Source organism: Conger conger, chromosome 4 (assembly GCF_963514075.1).
Source record: "Conger conger chromosome 4, fConCon1.1, whole genome shotgun sequence".
Lineage (NCBI taxonomy): Eukaryota > Metazoa > Chordata > Actinopteri > Anguilliformes > Congridae > Conger > Conger conger.
Window position 1 is genome coordinate 67135303 of NC_083763.1, and position 17572 is coordinate 67152874.

A 17572-nucleotide genomic window follows, 5' to 3' on the forward strand; every position below is an offset into this window, starting at 1 on the left:
CAAAACTATGTTTTTTCTTTGTGAACACAATAAGAAAGGCGTGCGTGGTTTTTAAAATATATACAGAAAATTGCCGGATTTTCCTCTTTCTACTCTTCTTTTTTCCTTTAAAAGTAACTAAAAAGGTGGAAACTAGACGGAGGCTCCCTAAAGCTGGAATCTGTATACTTCTGTACAGGAAAGCGAAAAAGGGGTTAAAGAAAGAAAATTGGAAAGTGTATCAGTATGGAAGAAAATGATCATAGCAACAGAGAAGCGGAGCGTCAAGAGTCGGGCGAGGAGTCCAATAGAGCGATTATACCCCTTTTGCAAGCGCCGGGGAACCTGCAACTCCCACACAGAATAACCAACTTTTTCATAGATAACATTTTACGACCGGACTTCGGGCGAAGAAAAGAGGGAACATTTAATCGCGATGAAGGTAGCCTTCCTGGGAGAGAGAATAGCAGCCCTTCGGCCCCCGGAACGGGGCAGGTAGGGGGGTCTGTTGCAGGAGAAGGAACCTCTAACCCTCCTTCAGTCGGCGGGGCAAAGAAGGCAGATATTGCCGTCGACGAGCCTTTGAAAGCCCGCAGAGAAAGTGGAGATCAGTGCCTAAGTTCGGACTCGGATTGTTCTCAAGCCAGCTCTACAGCAGCTTCGGGCCAGCCCATGTTATGGCCAGCCTGGGTTTATTGTACTAGATACTCGGACAGGCCTTCATCAGGTAAGCTTTATTTTCCTACCACTAAAAAGAAACTTAGCACAGCCTTGACCTTAAATGCCTCTTACGACATCATCTCGAAAATAAAAAATGAAATTAATCCAACCAGTGAATTCCTCGAAAGTTATGTTGATTTTTCCACATGATAGTTGGAAGAATAGCTGGTTGGTTGACCCAGTGAACTGAATAAAAGTGGAACATTAGGCTACCATACACACCTCGTTAAAAATGTAAAGACGCCATCAATGACAGAGTCTCCCAAACAAAATGCAGAAAAACATAGGCTATCCTCTGGGCAGATATCGAATGTTATCAGTGTAAATACATTAATATAGCTTCAATAGTAGCAGTGCATATTCATGTTACTCCGCCGAAACCTACCGCGTATTCTTCAGTGTGGAACATCGACAAAGCTTTGGTGGAACAAAAACGAACACGGATTTGGAAAAGAAAATAAGAATAAAACTGCATGTTGGCTAAACGGATCGGCAGAAGTACAAAAACGAGGACTTTTAACGAAATATAAAATATTTTCAGAATAACTTATTGCTTGTAATATATATTTATATATATATCAATTACATTTTTACGCCAAAGTGATAAAATAATCATTAAATGCTGCTCGTTTCTCTAAGTTTGTTGGTATCTTTATACAAATACATTTGACGAATATAGTTTAATCATCAAAATGAATGGTCTATGTTCACGGTTTATGAATCCAAAGCAGCCTATCTCTGCCAAAATATATTCAGTGTTTATTTTATGGTATCATTAGAATAATGTAATCTATATTATTTTTCGTTAGACTGTTTTCGGTCTTAGAAGTCAATAAAGAAATCTATAGTTAGGCTATGCGAGTCGCCTACAATTGTTTGTTTGTTTTTCCATAACGAATGCGATACTTAACAACTTGCCACATGAACTACAATCTATGTTCACGGGAAGAAGAAATCGCTTTTTAGTAATTTTAGTAATACAATTAAAATTAAGTGCAGAGAACCGTTTAGACTATAAAATGTAGTTTTGCGCCTTTGTTCCATCGTCTTTGTTAATATTTGATTTGCATATTTTTTGACAATGGAATAGGCCCAGTAGTAAGCGTATTATCGTATATGTTTTAGTGCTCAACTTATAGACGCTGGATGGTGCATACGAAATGTTGGTCCATATAAGGGATATCTATGAATGAATTCATATATTAAGTATGAAGCCCTTGCACAACTAGTCTACATAACGCACGATTTGAAATGTCCAAAAATTATTGAAGCAGTAGGCTAGTAACTAAATGCTCTTAATCCATATGAAATTCAATTCGTTTCTATCCTTTAATTGTTTATTTACACGTAATACACGTTTAAAGTTTGACGAATGGGGTGTGGTTCCTCAAACGTTTTTCCATCAAAAATAGGAATTACTACAACTAAAAAGAGCAGGGCCTTTATTTTCCGTGCACCATGGTGCCAACATCCAGATATTTCCCCAAAAATATGTAAATGGAAATTAAATATTTAGTCTTTTTAAAGTAGCCTAGCTACAATTTCACGTTTCTCAATTGTGTGTCCCATTCGATGGGGAATATTTGCCATCCTGTGATAGTCCACCCTATTTCCCTCATGTATTTTAGGAATGATGAAGCTCTCATCAACGAGGAAATGCTAAATATACGATCGCATTATTATAGGCTACAAAGAATTAAACTCTAGTGCTGCGGAGCAGATCACACAACTCCCCCATTCTAAGGACTCTCCGAAGAGCGGAATCAGAGCCCCAATGCGGAATAGACTCATTTATGCGATAGGCCTAAGAGACGCAGTGTAGTCGATTAAGTAAGTGATTAACGGAAAACTAAATAAATGTGAAAATCAGCGGAATACATAGGCTAAGCCAAGTTTCCAATGCAGTTCTTTTCATTGTGAAACACCACATCCTTTCAATGCGTGGAGGCGGGAGTATTTTTGTTGCTGTACATTACATCTGAGATTGGTATACCAGTTGTATTTGTCTTACTGAATGATTTTCAAAATATTCATTACAAGCTTAATGAATGCTTATGAACTTGGTTACTATGGTTACAGGTAGAGACCCCCCCCCCCACCACCACCACCCCCCACTCCACTCCACCCTTCCCCCCGCCCATCTTCACACACACAGCGTACCCCTCCAACTCTTGGTTACCGAATTGCAAATCGAACACAACTATGGATCCTTCATGAATATTCCACTTCATCACAGACTGATTATTACCAGCAATCTATTCCTATTGGCGTTAATGTCAAGAAAATAGATACCCAGCACATTGATACTATTGGTGCGACTTATGATGGATACTTGCATTAGAAAACAAACAGAAAAAAACAACAACAAAAACAAATAGGTTAAATATTGGCATGTGATGTCGAATTGTTGCTTGCATGACCGCTTTCGGTTCTTGTGGATAGTGAAGTTTTGTTGGTTATGTGTGCCCCCCCCCCCCCATGTGAAAAATCCTAATCACTCGTTTATTGTACTGCAGGACCAAGATCTCGTAAACCAAAGAAGAAGACTGCCAGCAAAGAAGACAAGCGGCCAAGAACAGCCTTCACTGCCGAGCAGCTTCAGAGACTAAAAGCTGAGTTTCAAACAAATCGGTACCTGACTGAACAGAGAAGGCAAAGTCTGGCGCAAGAACTAAGTCTTAACGAATCTCAAATTAAAATCTGGTTTCAGAACAAAAGAGCCAAAATTAAGAAAGCCAGTGGGAATAAAAACTCTCTGGCTTTGCACTTGATGGCACAGGGACTGTACAATCACGCCACAACATCAAAAGATGACAAATCAGATAGCGATTGACAGAAAGAAAACAGACGATGACAGGCTATACAATGCAATAATTTCATTAAATAAGGGCCAGTGTATAAAAGATACCAGCATTAATGGATTAAAATATATGTATTATTATTAGATATACTTCTGCAATATCATGTGTATATAATTTACGAGTAAAGTGTTGAACAAAGGTATGTTTTCAATATGTTATCAACCTTGTTGTTTTCTTCCTAAAAATAGATGCTTCTTACGTGGAAAAGTGTTTCCATAACGTTCCTTCTTCTTTTTTTTTTTTCAACCAAGCGCTTTTGGTTGACGTAGACAAATTTGACCGTGAAAAAAAAAAAACAAGAAAAAAAAACAAAAAAAAAAAACAACTTGCTGAAGTCCAAAGATTTTTTCTGCTGCATTCAGGCAACTGTGAATCTAAATAAATTGCTGATTGTAAAGCTATTTTATTTCTATGTTTGTTTGTTTTATTAGTTTTTAATGATTTTTGTGTAAAAAGGACATAAGCAAGGGGTTATGATTCTTATAAGGAGGCTCAGTTCCTGGCATTCGAAAACAAGTAACCTACAACTGCAATTTGTAATGGTCGTATGCATACATTCGTTAAATTATTAAATAAAGCAAACCAGAAATACATATTAAAGGGTAGACAACGTTGCTGTTGCTGCACGAAAGCAACCGTTATTGTAATTGTTGTTTAGGCTATTACACTCAAGTTAAATGCATCAGTCTAACATCTGACATCAGGCCAACATGATGAAAAACATGCTCTTACTTTCAAATTGGCTATTTTTACGTCACCCAAATGTACTGTGGCCTCTCCTGTAAAATTAATATAGTTTATAATGAAAGAGCAATATAATATTGTTTTCTAGGACACTACGTTTTAATTTATATACTGCTGCCTATACGAGGGAGGGACAACTTTGTAGCATAACAGACAATGATTCAATGTTCTTCAGCGCACTCTTAGTACTTGGACAATATGGATAAAATCAGATAAAGGACGCTCAAATAAAGGACGCCTTCGTATGCGTCATATATATAGATATATAGATATATACATTTACAAATACGAATACATTGATCTCTAGTGTATAACAATGGTTGAAATACTGTTTTATTGTTGTTTGCAAAGAACTTAATATTTGTTGATTTTGTATTTATATAGAATATATTGAAAATCTATCCAATGACCCATGTTGCTTATTGAGAGTAGATTTTGGGGTGTTTACACTACTTATTTATCTTGCAATAACTTCTTTTTGTGAATGAAACGTTTTTGGGGCCTTTGCATGAAAGCTGCAATTTGTTATATCTGGACAGATTAACGTGTTTATAAGCTTGGATCCAAGACGATGAAAGTAAGATGGAATTTTAAGTTGTAGAGTGTATCCATACCAAATTGTGTATTTTTTTCTCGTGTGAATTGTGTTTTACTGTATATCTGAAAAGTGTGTATGAATTCAAATCCACCAAACTAAACACACTTTGCCTTAAAAGTTCAGAGGTGAACTTTTCATGAAACAGAACTGTGCTAAATCAAACAAACAAAAAAGTATTACGTTAAATGCATACTAGTTGTATCAGTTGAATATTGCCTTTATCTGAACAGCTGGTACGACATATTGAATTTATTCATCAGCAAAATCTATAAATGAATATGTTTTAAAAAAAGAGAGGAGAAAAGGAATTGCGTTGTATAATCCAATGCAGTCTTTTTATTCTATGTTGAGTTTGAAAATATTCTTTGGTATAAAATAAATGTAAATAATTTGTATCATTTATGTTTAATTGTGTAATTAACTGCCTCTTGAGAACTGGAAAAGCAAGCAAATAAACCTCGAAGATAATACTCTTCAAAGTTTATCATGTATTATTATTTCGCATAACCCTAGTCTGAATGTTTACATGCCTGAAATCGTTTTTGCTACTTCCTAACGGGCCGAAAAATGCAGCATCAGCATTTATATATATATATATATATATATATATATATATATATATATATATATATATATATATATATATATATATATATATATATATATATATATTACATGGAACCAAAATGATTATGTGCATTCCCCTTCAGTTATTAAATTGAACGGAACCCTACGGATATGACGTCATTGTTGCTGACTACGACAGCAACAGTTCTACTATTTTGACTGAAAGACTCCATATTTAAAGGTCAGTACAGGACAACTCGTTATTTATTTTACACAATTAAGACTTATATCCCCATGTCCCCTTAACAGTCGACCGGACCGAGCGGGGGGGGAGGGGGGGGTGGGGTGGGGGGGGGCTTTGCTTTGATTGCATGCATGGAAGATGATGTAGCTAGAGTTATGCTTTACCCATGCTGCGTGGAATGATTCGTGACTGCCACATATTCATGATCCAGTTCTTCTTAGTAGCCTACAGTAATTTCACCTATAACGTGTATGTTTTACACAATTTACTGCACCAAGAGCTAATTTAGAAAGATTCACTCTGCATTGACTACATAAGAATACACGACTTTATTATTATTATTATTATTATTAGTAGTAGTAGTAGTAGTAGTAGTAGTAGTAGTAGTAGTAGTAGTAGTAGTAGTACTGTTGACGAGGCACTATTTGAGCACTAAACCAATAAATATCATTATACAGGCAATCCCAGAAGACTTGTCCAAATAAGCCAAACTGAAAATTACTGGTGACTGGTCGAAAAGACATATTTCGCTGATTCTACACCACCAGCTTTGACATCCTTTTGACATCCTGAATTCCTGAATGAAAGTGCCCGTCAGTAAAGGAACATGTCGAACTGAACCACAACTCACCGTCATTCTTTCTGTCTAATTACTTTTACTCATCGTTTAGCGACAGCATAAAGGCCATGTTTGGATTGACAGAAAATAGATTCATAAAAACAAATACATTGCCAATACCTATGTCTAAATGTTTGTCATTATGAAGAAGAAGAAGAAGAAGAAGAAGAAGAAGAAGAAGAAGAAGAAATAGTTCGAATTTTAGACTGTCAAATAGGCTATGCAAAGTCTGCAAAATCGCCGATGTAGCCTACACATCTTACACATAGCAATGTCTTTAATAAATATGAATACAAATACTTAGGCTATAGACTAAGCTTATGAGAGTATGTTTCCTCGTACAATTAATTATAAAAAGTATATAAATTTAGTCAATTCCGCGATATGAACCGATCCAACGCGAACCAACAAGAAATATGTAGACCAAGCCTTCAATTCAGTTTGACCCAATTGTAACAATTCCCAATTAATGTTAATTTGACTAAGTGTTGTTATTAACACATTTTTCATCAGTGCGTTTACTTGAGATTACAAAATAGGTCAGTATCCATCTGCGGAGTAAATATTATGTAAAATATTTCATGAAGACGTGATTAAATCTGTAGGCTATTTTGATTTTTAAATGAGCAAGTAAAGAAGTAGTGTCACCCAATGTGTAACAGCTACATCCAAAAATAATAACCCATAATGCAGACTCTCTGAGACATTTAAAGCAGTATAAGCATGGTAATGGTATGGTAACGAACGCCACCCAACATGATGCTAGAAAGGCACATTTGAAGACGTACCTGATTAATGTTAGTTAAATTATACGATTCAAAAGAGATGGACGGAAATGTTCCAGATGGGAATCTACAGTCACCTGTATTTTAAGCTCACCTTCATTCTCTTTCTTGAAGAGAGGCTGATTAAGTAATGGAAAATCCTGTACAAATAGGTATAAATAAGTATTTTGCTCAGAATTTCTATAGTAGGGGTTTCAATATTAATTGTAATTGGAAGTTATTATGGAACTGAAGCTTTGCAGCTAGCTAGTAAGGCCGCTAGCTTTGTGCTACCCTTCAAAACAGAAGTCAGTTCCAATGCAACTTTCAGGATTCTGGAAATTCTCGCTCGTCAAACACTATCCTACAAACCATCACAAATGGAAATTATTTTCATTTATTTATAGCCTTCATAATTGAGTCTGAAGACTGTTACAGTTACGTAATTGCACTGTAACTCCTGCTCATCACAAGGTAAGGTTACGCGAAGCTATATCAGCTATTTAACGTTACAAGCTACATTTTACATTGACTGTTTTCATCAGTTTTAGCTTGTGTAATAGCATGGTATCAAAAACGTTTATCCACATTCAGTCCATTTTACCTTTTTCAAACTGCCCGTATAGCTACTGTCGAATTTAGAAGCAGCATAAGATTATATGAACGAATATCTCAAAAGTAGGAAGGTCTATATGTATAATATTTATAACGTAGCTACCTATACAGACAATGCCACAAGAAAATTAGTTTTTATATATCATAAGCTACAACGTCATGGAATAGCCCAATTCCCATTACCAGCCGACACCAGTCCTGTGAAACCAGAATATCAAAAAGCTGGCAAAATCTTCACAGGCACATACCAAACCGCTGTTTGGCCTACCTGGCGCCTTTAAACATTTTACAAAAGTAGCAAACTCGGGGAGGGGGGAGAGAAAAAATATCTTGCATAAAATAGGCTGTCTATGAGGAGCATTTCCCAGCATTGACCTGCTCTTCAATGGTAAAGAAGCTCATCTGCATTTCTTTTCTTGCCCGGCTTGTATGTGGAAGTAACGCCCAACGGTCACTGACTTGATGAGCTCTGGGCAGAGAAAGGGCAGCGCTTCTCAGACACTCTGCGCTGCCCCTGAAAGAAGTCTGTGGCCGGGAGACTCCGATGAAGGTCAAAGCCTTCTGTCACAGCTGCAGGTGGCTCATTTCCTCTCCTCACAGCACTTCTACACCTCTGAATTCAACACAGCCCCTTAAAGGAATCTCATTAAAGCTGTATTTTCCCAAGTCTCCATTTCAAACTCTCCCCGTCCCAATCCCTAATGCCCCAACCACCCCCCGCCTCCCGAAAAAAAAATCAATAAAAAAACATTAGTGACTCTGACACTTTTAAACTTTTAAATAAATAAAGAAATGGATACACTAAATTCACGAAAAGAGAAAAGTAAAATCGCACGCAATTGGAATGTTAAAGGAAGATTCAAATGTAATTGTCCCTTCCTCTCTTGCTATATTGGCAATCTGGAAGACTTAATGACGCAATCATTACAAAGTCTCCCAATAAGGTGATTGCAAGGTGATGAGGCACCTGCTGAATATTGAGAGTGCTGATGTGTGCTAGAGTGAAGGCTTTGACTTTCACACAGAAATATTTTATTTAAACTAATTGTGAGGAAGTAAATTAAAGCCTCTCAAGTTTCACATTTGTATGTCCACATAAAACAGAATAATAATAAAAAATAAAAAATAAACAATAGGAGGATTTTCAAGGGCAGGGACACCTGTCATGTTGCTAGAGCGCATCTGACTTTCTATAACTTTAACTTTGACAAACGCTTTGGAAGCAAAGGCGGTCAAACAGAAGAAAGAAAATATATATCAGAAAAGTATTGACATGCCTTGTCTGCCTCCCATACAAAAAAGCCACCCCATCCCCTCCCCCACGGAGTTATTTATCCGTAGTTTCTAAATGCTTCCTAGTCAAACTTGAATATGCAATGAAGTGCCAGAGCTTTGTGGCGGAAATATAATTAAAGTGGTGAAAGATGTAAAAGGTGAAGAATGGGGATGACATCAGGCCAATTTCACACTTGGCACTCGGATGGTCGAGCCCAAGCCAGGCTCTTGCCATGCAACACAGATCAAAGCACACTGCCACTACCAAAAAGGCAAAGGGCACTTAAGTATGCTAATCCCCAGGACAAATATATTTTAATCTTGTTAGAATACAAGTTAATGCTGCAGCTCAGTGGCTGAACTTTGTCGGAGTAGAGAGATCCACTTTCCTACATTTCTGAATGAGTTGGACCTCCTGGCTCATTCAGATTGAATTTAGGTTATTTTACAAAATGGTCCACCATCCAGTCTGAGTGATCCACATAAAGGGCCCGTTTCATTAAAACTCCAGCCTCCGAGTCAGCGACCTCGCTGGAAACCCCGCTAAGGCGGCTAACACGCATAGGAAATGAGCATTTAGTGGTCCAGTTTGTCGCGTCACATTCAGCTCTTTCCAGCAGCACCTTGGTAACCCTTGATCTCTCATGTATACACTCAGGCCACGGACCCCTCACAGACGGCTGTGCACACAAAGAGCACTGCGATACATTGTTGTGCCACAGGCAGCTCTCACTTTCTCAATTTGTTTAATGACAAAAAGAAAAAAATACTAAAAAGGGAGGAAAAGAAATCATGCCCGTTAGTTTAGTGAAATACCTGCGTTTCAGCAGGACACTAGATGTGTTTCAAACCGGTGCGCTTCAACTTCAAACGCATAAAAGCTTTTAGCTCAGTTTTTAGCTCAGCTGCTGCAAAAGCTTTGGCTTTCTGCTCTTAACTCACTCGTCCATGCACTGAGTCATTATTTCAATCTCAGACCTGGGGGAAGCCTTTGTGCGAAAACTTAAGATGAAAGCCGGGTCCATGTTAGGTACGGAGTTTGGCCATTTGTAAAACAAGAACAGAGAGATGCAAGACCAATTAGGCTAAATGGCAAATATGATACTTTTTTTTTCATAAAGAACGATTAAGAGAAGGATTATGGCGTAAAAAAAAGTGCTCAAGCAGCAAATGTAACAAGTTGCAAACCCACAGCTGTCTGCCGTGAATAAGAATAACTTACTGTTAGCTCTAGGGGACTCTGACTCATGTCTCAGTTGTTTTTCTCAACCCAAGCACATTTTCCTCATATTCAGCCAGCATGAAATTTAAATGCATCACTCAAATTTACGGACAAAGTAAAATGCTGTTTCATTCAACCAGAGACAACATTTCATTACTTGTTTTATAAGCAATCAAGTTCTTCGGGACTTACCAAAAGTCAGCCTTTAAGGATACAAGCTCTTTTAAAGATATCAGCTCATATTTACATTGACTGATTAAATAACAACAAAGTTACAGAAGTGTTCAGATTTATTTCAAATGCAATAAAGGTTTACACATTTACAATAATGTTGACGTTGCAGTGACTTTCACTGTTAGGGATCACTTTGTTGCTCATCCAATAAAAAGATACCAAAGGTAACCAAAGTACAGCGAAGAACATTTTTCACTTCCATTTATCTGATTTACTCCCTCAGAAATGTGTAAAACTGGCACACAGTAAAATGTTCAGTGTTAAATTAACCCCTACATATACATATTGTCCCTATTGGACCCTATAGAACAGCATTAACACTCAACATTTTACTGTGCGCTGCAAAAAATGCATTTTAGTCTTTGTCTACACCTAATTTCATTTCAGTAAGGTTAAACATTTAAGAGCAGAATAATTTAATGCACATCAGTAAAGAGATACAAATAGGTCTCCGACACTGGACATAAAGAATATAGAATTTCAGAGTTACTAGCCAGGCACAATGCACTTGTTATATAAACTTTGAAAAAACAATGTAATAACCTCTTTGACCATGTTTATGTAATATTATGATTTTATAGTCACAAAAATAAAATAAAAATTACAAAACCAGCAAACAAATAAGCTAGCATGTTGGTCTCAGATACCAAGTTACATGTAAAAACAAATTACACTGCAGTCTAGACCGATTCAAAAACATAAAACATGATTTAGAAACATAAAACAACCATACAAGTAAATGCTGTAACATATTAATACAGATTAGTCCAATCAAAACTTGTCCCTCCTCATTAAATGCAATTGTTAGTTAATTAATCATAAACGTAAGTTCAGGATTTCAGCCATCACAGATATTAAAGCTGCCAGAGAGCTCATTATGAACCAAATCGCATGCTTGTATTTATTATTATTTTATTATTATTAATAAAGGTCAATTGCTGACCATTAGGTATATGCCTGCAGCCTGCCTAATGCAGGGCAGCATACCCAGTCTGATATGCACCGGGAGCAGCTTACTTCACGAAAAGAAACTGGAGGAAAGTAGTTTACACAGACTGTAACAGAAGTAGCACCACTTGGGAATCAGCCATGCAAACCTCTCTGTGCTACAGGAAGCTCCACCTGATCAGCAACACTTATCCCGCCCAGATGCAGACCCACTGCAGCATGCTTGCGTCCTTCAAATCTTTAATTTAGCTTTACTTCATTTTAATTCAGTGGGAGTCAGAATGTGCTGTGCTAGAATCAGGAGAGCAGGAAGTGGTACATAATGTTTTATATAATCATTAATAAGACAATTCGCAACTGGGTAGGATTGAAGAGTGCCTTCAGGGTTCTCTTTAACAGTAGAATGTGACCAAACTTTTACACAGTTCTGTCTCCCAACAGCAGTGCACATTTCATATTCCAGAACACACACTGAACAGACATCACAAACACCATCAATGCTCAACTTCTACGCAGTTCTTCAACACAAAGTTGGAGTAATATCTGGAGTAAGTTGAAAAGTAATAGGTAAACTGCATGGAGGAAATGAAAGGAACTTAAGAGTACAGGCAAGGGGAATTTGATCTGATAGATCACTTGTTTTAATATAGTTTTAGATATAGTTTTAGATTTGAATAATGGATCAAAGTGAATGAAAAGAAAGGAAATACAAGTTAACTACTAACTTATGACCGCAGCTGCTAGAATATTCTGTGGTGAGATCATTAAAGTCACGTATTCGGTCAAACTCTAAAGAGATTATTCTCTAAATCTAGCATTTTCATCATCCAATATTGTTACCACATATTTTATTAACATTGTTCACTGCATATATTTTCAGATCTTCACAAATGTTTTTACTGCAATTAGCATCAAATATTTGCAATGATTCTTTACCTATATTCAGTTCAGTGCTTGGAATACCACTATTATTTTGCCAATTCACAAATTAAAATCAATACCATGATAAATTAACCAGGTTTAAGTCACAAACAATTCATGTGATTTAATTTCCACACAATAAATACTTAATGATAAAACTCTGAAATGAGAAACAACCTACGCAAGGCCAAGTGAATGTATAGCATCCACATGTGGCAGATAAACTTTAAAATTACTTTGGCAAAGCATAAGCAAGATGGGTCACGTCACAGTGTATGTATCCCACATTAAAATATATTTGTTTTCTTATGTTAACAGTTTGAGCATTTCAATACGTTATTATTTCCCAATGCAGCAGAGCAGAACACTCTATGCACTCTATTTGAAAGTTTTTTAAACTATTCTAACTATTTTAACTATATGCACTTTCGGACAACACACAGAGCTCAATCCCACTACAAATGATTCTAGTACTGGTCAGCTGGCTTTGGATGGCACAGTGGTTACTTTAAGAGATTAACAAGCATTATACAGCACTCATTACATTCACTAAAAGGTCAACAAATGCTATTTTTATCGTATAAAATAACTTTTTATACTTGCTTATAAAATGCACCAAGTCTTTTCAAAACAGAAAAATGAAAAAGGAAAAAAACATGTTGGTTTCTATTATATATTTTAATTTAAAAATGTTAACAGAAATATTTTATCGTACCAAAATATGGCAAAAAGTAAAATGTTCAAGAGTTTACCACAAAGTCTATAACTTAACTTATATATATATGTATATATATACACACACACATGGATATATATTATGCAAAAATATATACAATCTTTTCAAAGTATAATTCACATTTTAAATGATCTTATCTTGTCGTATACCGCATCCTCTGCAAAATAAACAAAGAATAGTTTACCTTTTCATTTCAAAATGATTTTTCATCTTTTTAATATCTTGACCTTGTGCACAAGTATGACCTTATAAGAACACGTCAAGCTCAAAGGTAATGCTATAATTACCTACACAACAGTATCATTCTCCAAAATCACACTCATAAAAGCAAAAAGAGCAAAAAGCATATATTATTAAACAATCATAATAGAGTCTTTTCAAAATACACTTTTGGTGACTGTGTATCAGAAAATAGTTGTTTTGGAATATTTTACTGAGATTTTATCTGGGCATAACCCTTCTTGGTCCACATTGAAAACAGAGCTGATGCAGGCATATATCCACTCACACATTCAAACCTGGGCATATGCCTAGATATATACATCTAGACAATGCTTTTGGCCATTTCACAATTCCTTTCAACAAAAAAACTATGAACTTAAGGTGTCATTACATTTTGTTCTATTGTACATATTGTGATATTATTTCAGACAGGAAGCAAACAAAAAACATATTTTTGTCATTTTTGCATATCATGGATTGATGCTGTAAAGTAAGCTAGCAATGACTGGAGTGGACATTTCAAACATGGACACATTACAGTGCATGTTACAAAAGCAACTGATGTTGAAGGCCAATCTTCGATAGAAACATTTAAAAAGCGCAATACACAAAAACACCAATAAGAACAGAAGACAAACACAGTCAAAGAGAATGGGGGGGAAACACAAAGGCAAAAGACATGGTGCAAAATCCAGTGTGCAGCATGTAAAGTATAGTCATATTGATCGTCTTTTATTTGTATAAAACCACTGTGGGCCCTAATACAAACAGATATGAAAGCCTATGGCACTTACTGGGGTTTCCACAGATTAGTGAAGACACGCTACACCTTGGGTGTCTAAAAGCAGCACCTTTGGGTGCTACTTGTGCCATAGGTGATTATGGCATGGTTTAGTTCTCTCTCAAATTGGAAGAGTTTAGTTTCCAATCTGAACCTCAGCTGAGCAATTACAGACACTGGAGTACACTGATTCAGCAAACCTGCAATGTTTTCTCTCAGCGTTATTTTGGAGACTTCTCTATCTGTGGTTGCTTAAGGCGTCTCTGGATTGTGTGCCACTGAGAGACGCCACAGTGCTTTCCCCGCTGAAGCAGAAGGGGGGGGGGTTTGGTGTAGAGCAGCGCCCAGCCCAACACAGCCCTCCCTGCTTGGGCGGTGACCGCGCTGCCTGTTATTCCCCGCGATTACGCAACATGGAGGATGAGCGGGGGGCTCGGAGAGAGGAGAGAACGCCACGTCTGCGGCGGCGGGTACCTGGAGCGTCCCCGCCGAACGCGTCCCCCCGGCCGGCCCGGTGAGATCATCTTCCTGCGCCTGGGCCGGGCGCTCACACTGAGAGGAGAGAGCAGAGGAGACAGAGACGCACGCCGTCAGCCCCGCGCCGCTCTCACGGGTCCTCACAAGACCTCGCCAAAAGAACTGTGTATCACACGTCCTGAGGTAGCAGTACTGTTTGAAAACAGTGAAATACCTGCTTCTGAATACAAATGTGTCTGAAATGTGTCTGAAATGTGATTTAAAACAAAGTGGCTCTCTAATAAACCCCCTCCTTAAAAATCTACCCCTCCCCAACCATTGTCCTTCTTTAAGTATCAGTTCATTTGTTCAGCAGGGGCTGATATCAGACTGATGTTCACCTTGCGAGGACGTGCAGTATTTACAGTAATGTGGATGTGAAATTTAAAGACAGCCTTACAAACAAAATGTCTGACATACAATTACGCATGCAAAGGTAGGCATGCGGATTTGAGACAGTCGTCATGTGAGAACGCTGCAGCCGATCCCGGCAACGGCATCTAGTCCAATCAGCTTTGAAAGCACTGCCATATTCATCACAACCCATTTGTACTCAAATATATTCTACAAAGGAGCTTACTCCCGAGTTTTCAATGTCTCACACCAAGGTGTATGCCTGTCATGTGCAGCAATAACATGATTTGTTATTTAGGGATATTTCCATGTGTATTGCACATATTTGACTACATGTTTCACTGTAATTTTTTTATCCTAGGGGGAAATGTGTTGTAGTCAGAATAAATCAATGCAAGGTGATATTACACGAACGCTGTGATGCAATCTTTTCTTGCTGTGAACGGCTGGATGTGTACGTCAACATTTATCTACATCTATATGTTCATATTCAAATCCATATACTGATGAACATGTTTATTTCAATGATAAATTCATATCAAATCCATGTGAAATCACCCTGAGTAGCTACATACAAGCATACTATTAGTAAGGTTTTGCATAGCAAGTATGTATATGTGTTACAAGGATACCCCTTGACATTGACATTATAATTTGCGATTATAGCCTTTATTAAAAAGGCAAAAAGCATGGTAGAAGCACTACAATGTGAGGACTCAAGGGTGTTTAAACATCACAGCAGAAAAATCAGGGCAATGAAATAATTTTGCCGCAACCAAGACACGATTGCGGTGAGAAAACAGCAAACTCGTTTTTCAGTCAAAATAAAAAATGGCCGCCACTTCTGCATTCAAAATGGAAACCGCTTCAAAGACTACAACTTGATCGCAATCCTGATGCATAAACACAGGCAGCAAAGAACTCATATATCAGATATCGAAGTCTGGATTTTTGGGGGCTGTTTTGAAGGCGTCTCTGGATTGTGTGCCACTGAGAGACGCCACAGTGCTTTCCCCGCTGAAGCAGAAGGGGGGGGGTTTGGTGTAGAGCAGCGCCCAGCCCAACACAGCCCTCCCTGCTTGGGCGGTGACCGCGCTGCCTGTTATTCCCCGCGATTACGCAACATGGAGGATGAGCGGGGGGCTCGGAGAGAGGAGAGAACGCCACGTCTACGGCGGCGGGTACCTGGAGCGTCCCCGCCGAACGCGTCCCCCCGGCCGGCCCGGTGAGATCATCTTCCTGCGCCTGGGCCGGGCGCTCACACTGAGAGGAGAGAGCAGAGGAGACAGAGACGCACGCCGTCAGCCCCGCGCCGCTCACAGGTCCTCACGGAGCGCCATCGCCCCGCGCCGCGGGAACGCCCCGCCCACGCCCTGCCATTTTAGCCCTCCTGCAGGCTCAGCCACTGCCGAGCGGTCATTGTGTGGGAGCGCACGCTGCCCCCGGCCCTGCCACCGCACGAACGTGCCCGGGACCGCCGCCAGTTTAACCAAAGGCACACGGGATTGTCCTGATCAGCAGGCATTACTGCGCTGAGCTGGATCATCCTGCCCAACATGCCACAGACTGCACGAATCAGCAATAACAAATATATCTCCAAATGAACAATATGAATGGGAGAAGAGTATTCTGTGTGCATTCACCCCGCCACTGTGAATCATTTTTTTTTACAAAAAATGATTATCAGAGTATATTATTTGACGTTGATCAAGTTCATATGTATGACATTAACAAGATAATTGACCTTGGATATAAATTTTTAACGGCTAAGCACACCCGTCAAATTCTGGTATAGAACTGATGCTACATTATTTAGTAGTTTCGGCTTTGGTATTGACAGAATTTTAACAAACACAATCTTGTGAAGTAACACATACATTAGAAATTATCTCAATTCTACAGATTGTAATTACGTAGTCTTTACGCTGTGTTAATGGTTATGCCATGGCCGTACGGGCAGGTTCATATGTTTATCCTCAGTGAATCTCTCCCAAACCATATCCATTTTCATCAAAGCCTCACACATCACAGCCTCTGTTAAAAATACCTTATTTCAAAAGCTGTATTTATAAAAAATGTACCTATCATATATGCCTATAAACAATCTCAGTCTTTCATTGACTAAATCATAAATGTGCACGAAAAGGCTAGACAATGAATATAGCCATACAAATTATCCAAAATGTTCTAATTTTGAATATTTGTGGAAATGTTATGAGTTTACAACACGTTATAATAAATTAGTTAAATGAAGTATAAATACTGATGATAAATTAGTCCTGAACAAATGGCACATTGGATTAATAAATAAATAAAATACTCACAGCAAATCTCAAGAAATTTGGAGCCTCTTCCTGAAAAAGTTAAAATTGCTCAAATCTGGAAAAACACTTTTCTTTTTTATTCCTTTGAGAAACTTTTTGAATTGTTTTTCTTTGGTCCACGTGAAGGGTGTCATCATTTTGACTGTTTGAAACTTGGTCCAACAGCTCTGGTAAAGTGTAGCCATGCAGGAGCAACCTATTGAATCAAAAAGTTGAAAAAGATTAAATATATCCTTACAAAATGTGAAAAAACTGAGATATTAGTTAAATAAGATGTATTTTTAAAAAATGTATATCAAAATATATACCATCCCTTGGTTGGTAAAAA

The 17572-nt window shown here is 37.9% G+C and overlaps 1 protein-coding gene across 1 annotated transcript; it reads left to right on the forward strand.

The window, feature by feature from the left end:
* Positions 1-225: 225 nt before the first annotated feature.
* Positions 226-3532, forward strand: en2a (engrailed homeobox 2a). The gene is made up of 2 exons (XM_061240659.1): positions 226-706; positions 3216-3532. Exons 1-2 carry the CDS (start codon positions 226-228, stop codon positions 3530-3532), a joined length of 798 nt encoding a protein of 265 aa, XP_061096643.1.
* The last annotated feature ends 14040 nt before the right edge of the window (positions 3533-17572 follow it).

Coding starts and splice junctions, on each gene's coding strand:
- en2a (XM_061240659.1), top strand. CDS start 226: ATGGAAGAAAATGATCATAGCAACAGAGAAGCGGAGCGTCAAGAGTCG. Junction 707..3,215: donor CTCGGACAGGCCTTCATCAG/GTAAGCTTTATT, acceptor ATTGTACTGCAG/GACCAAGATCTCGTAAACCA.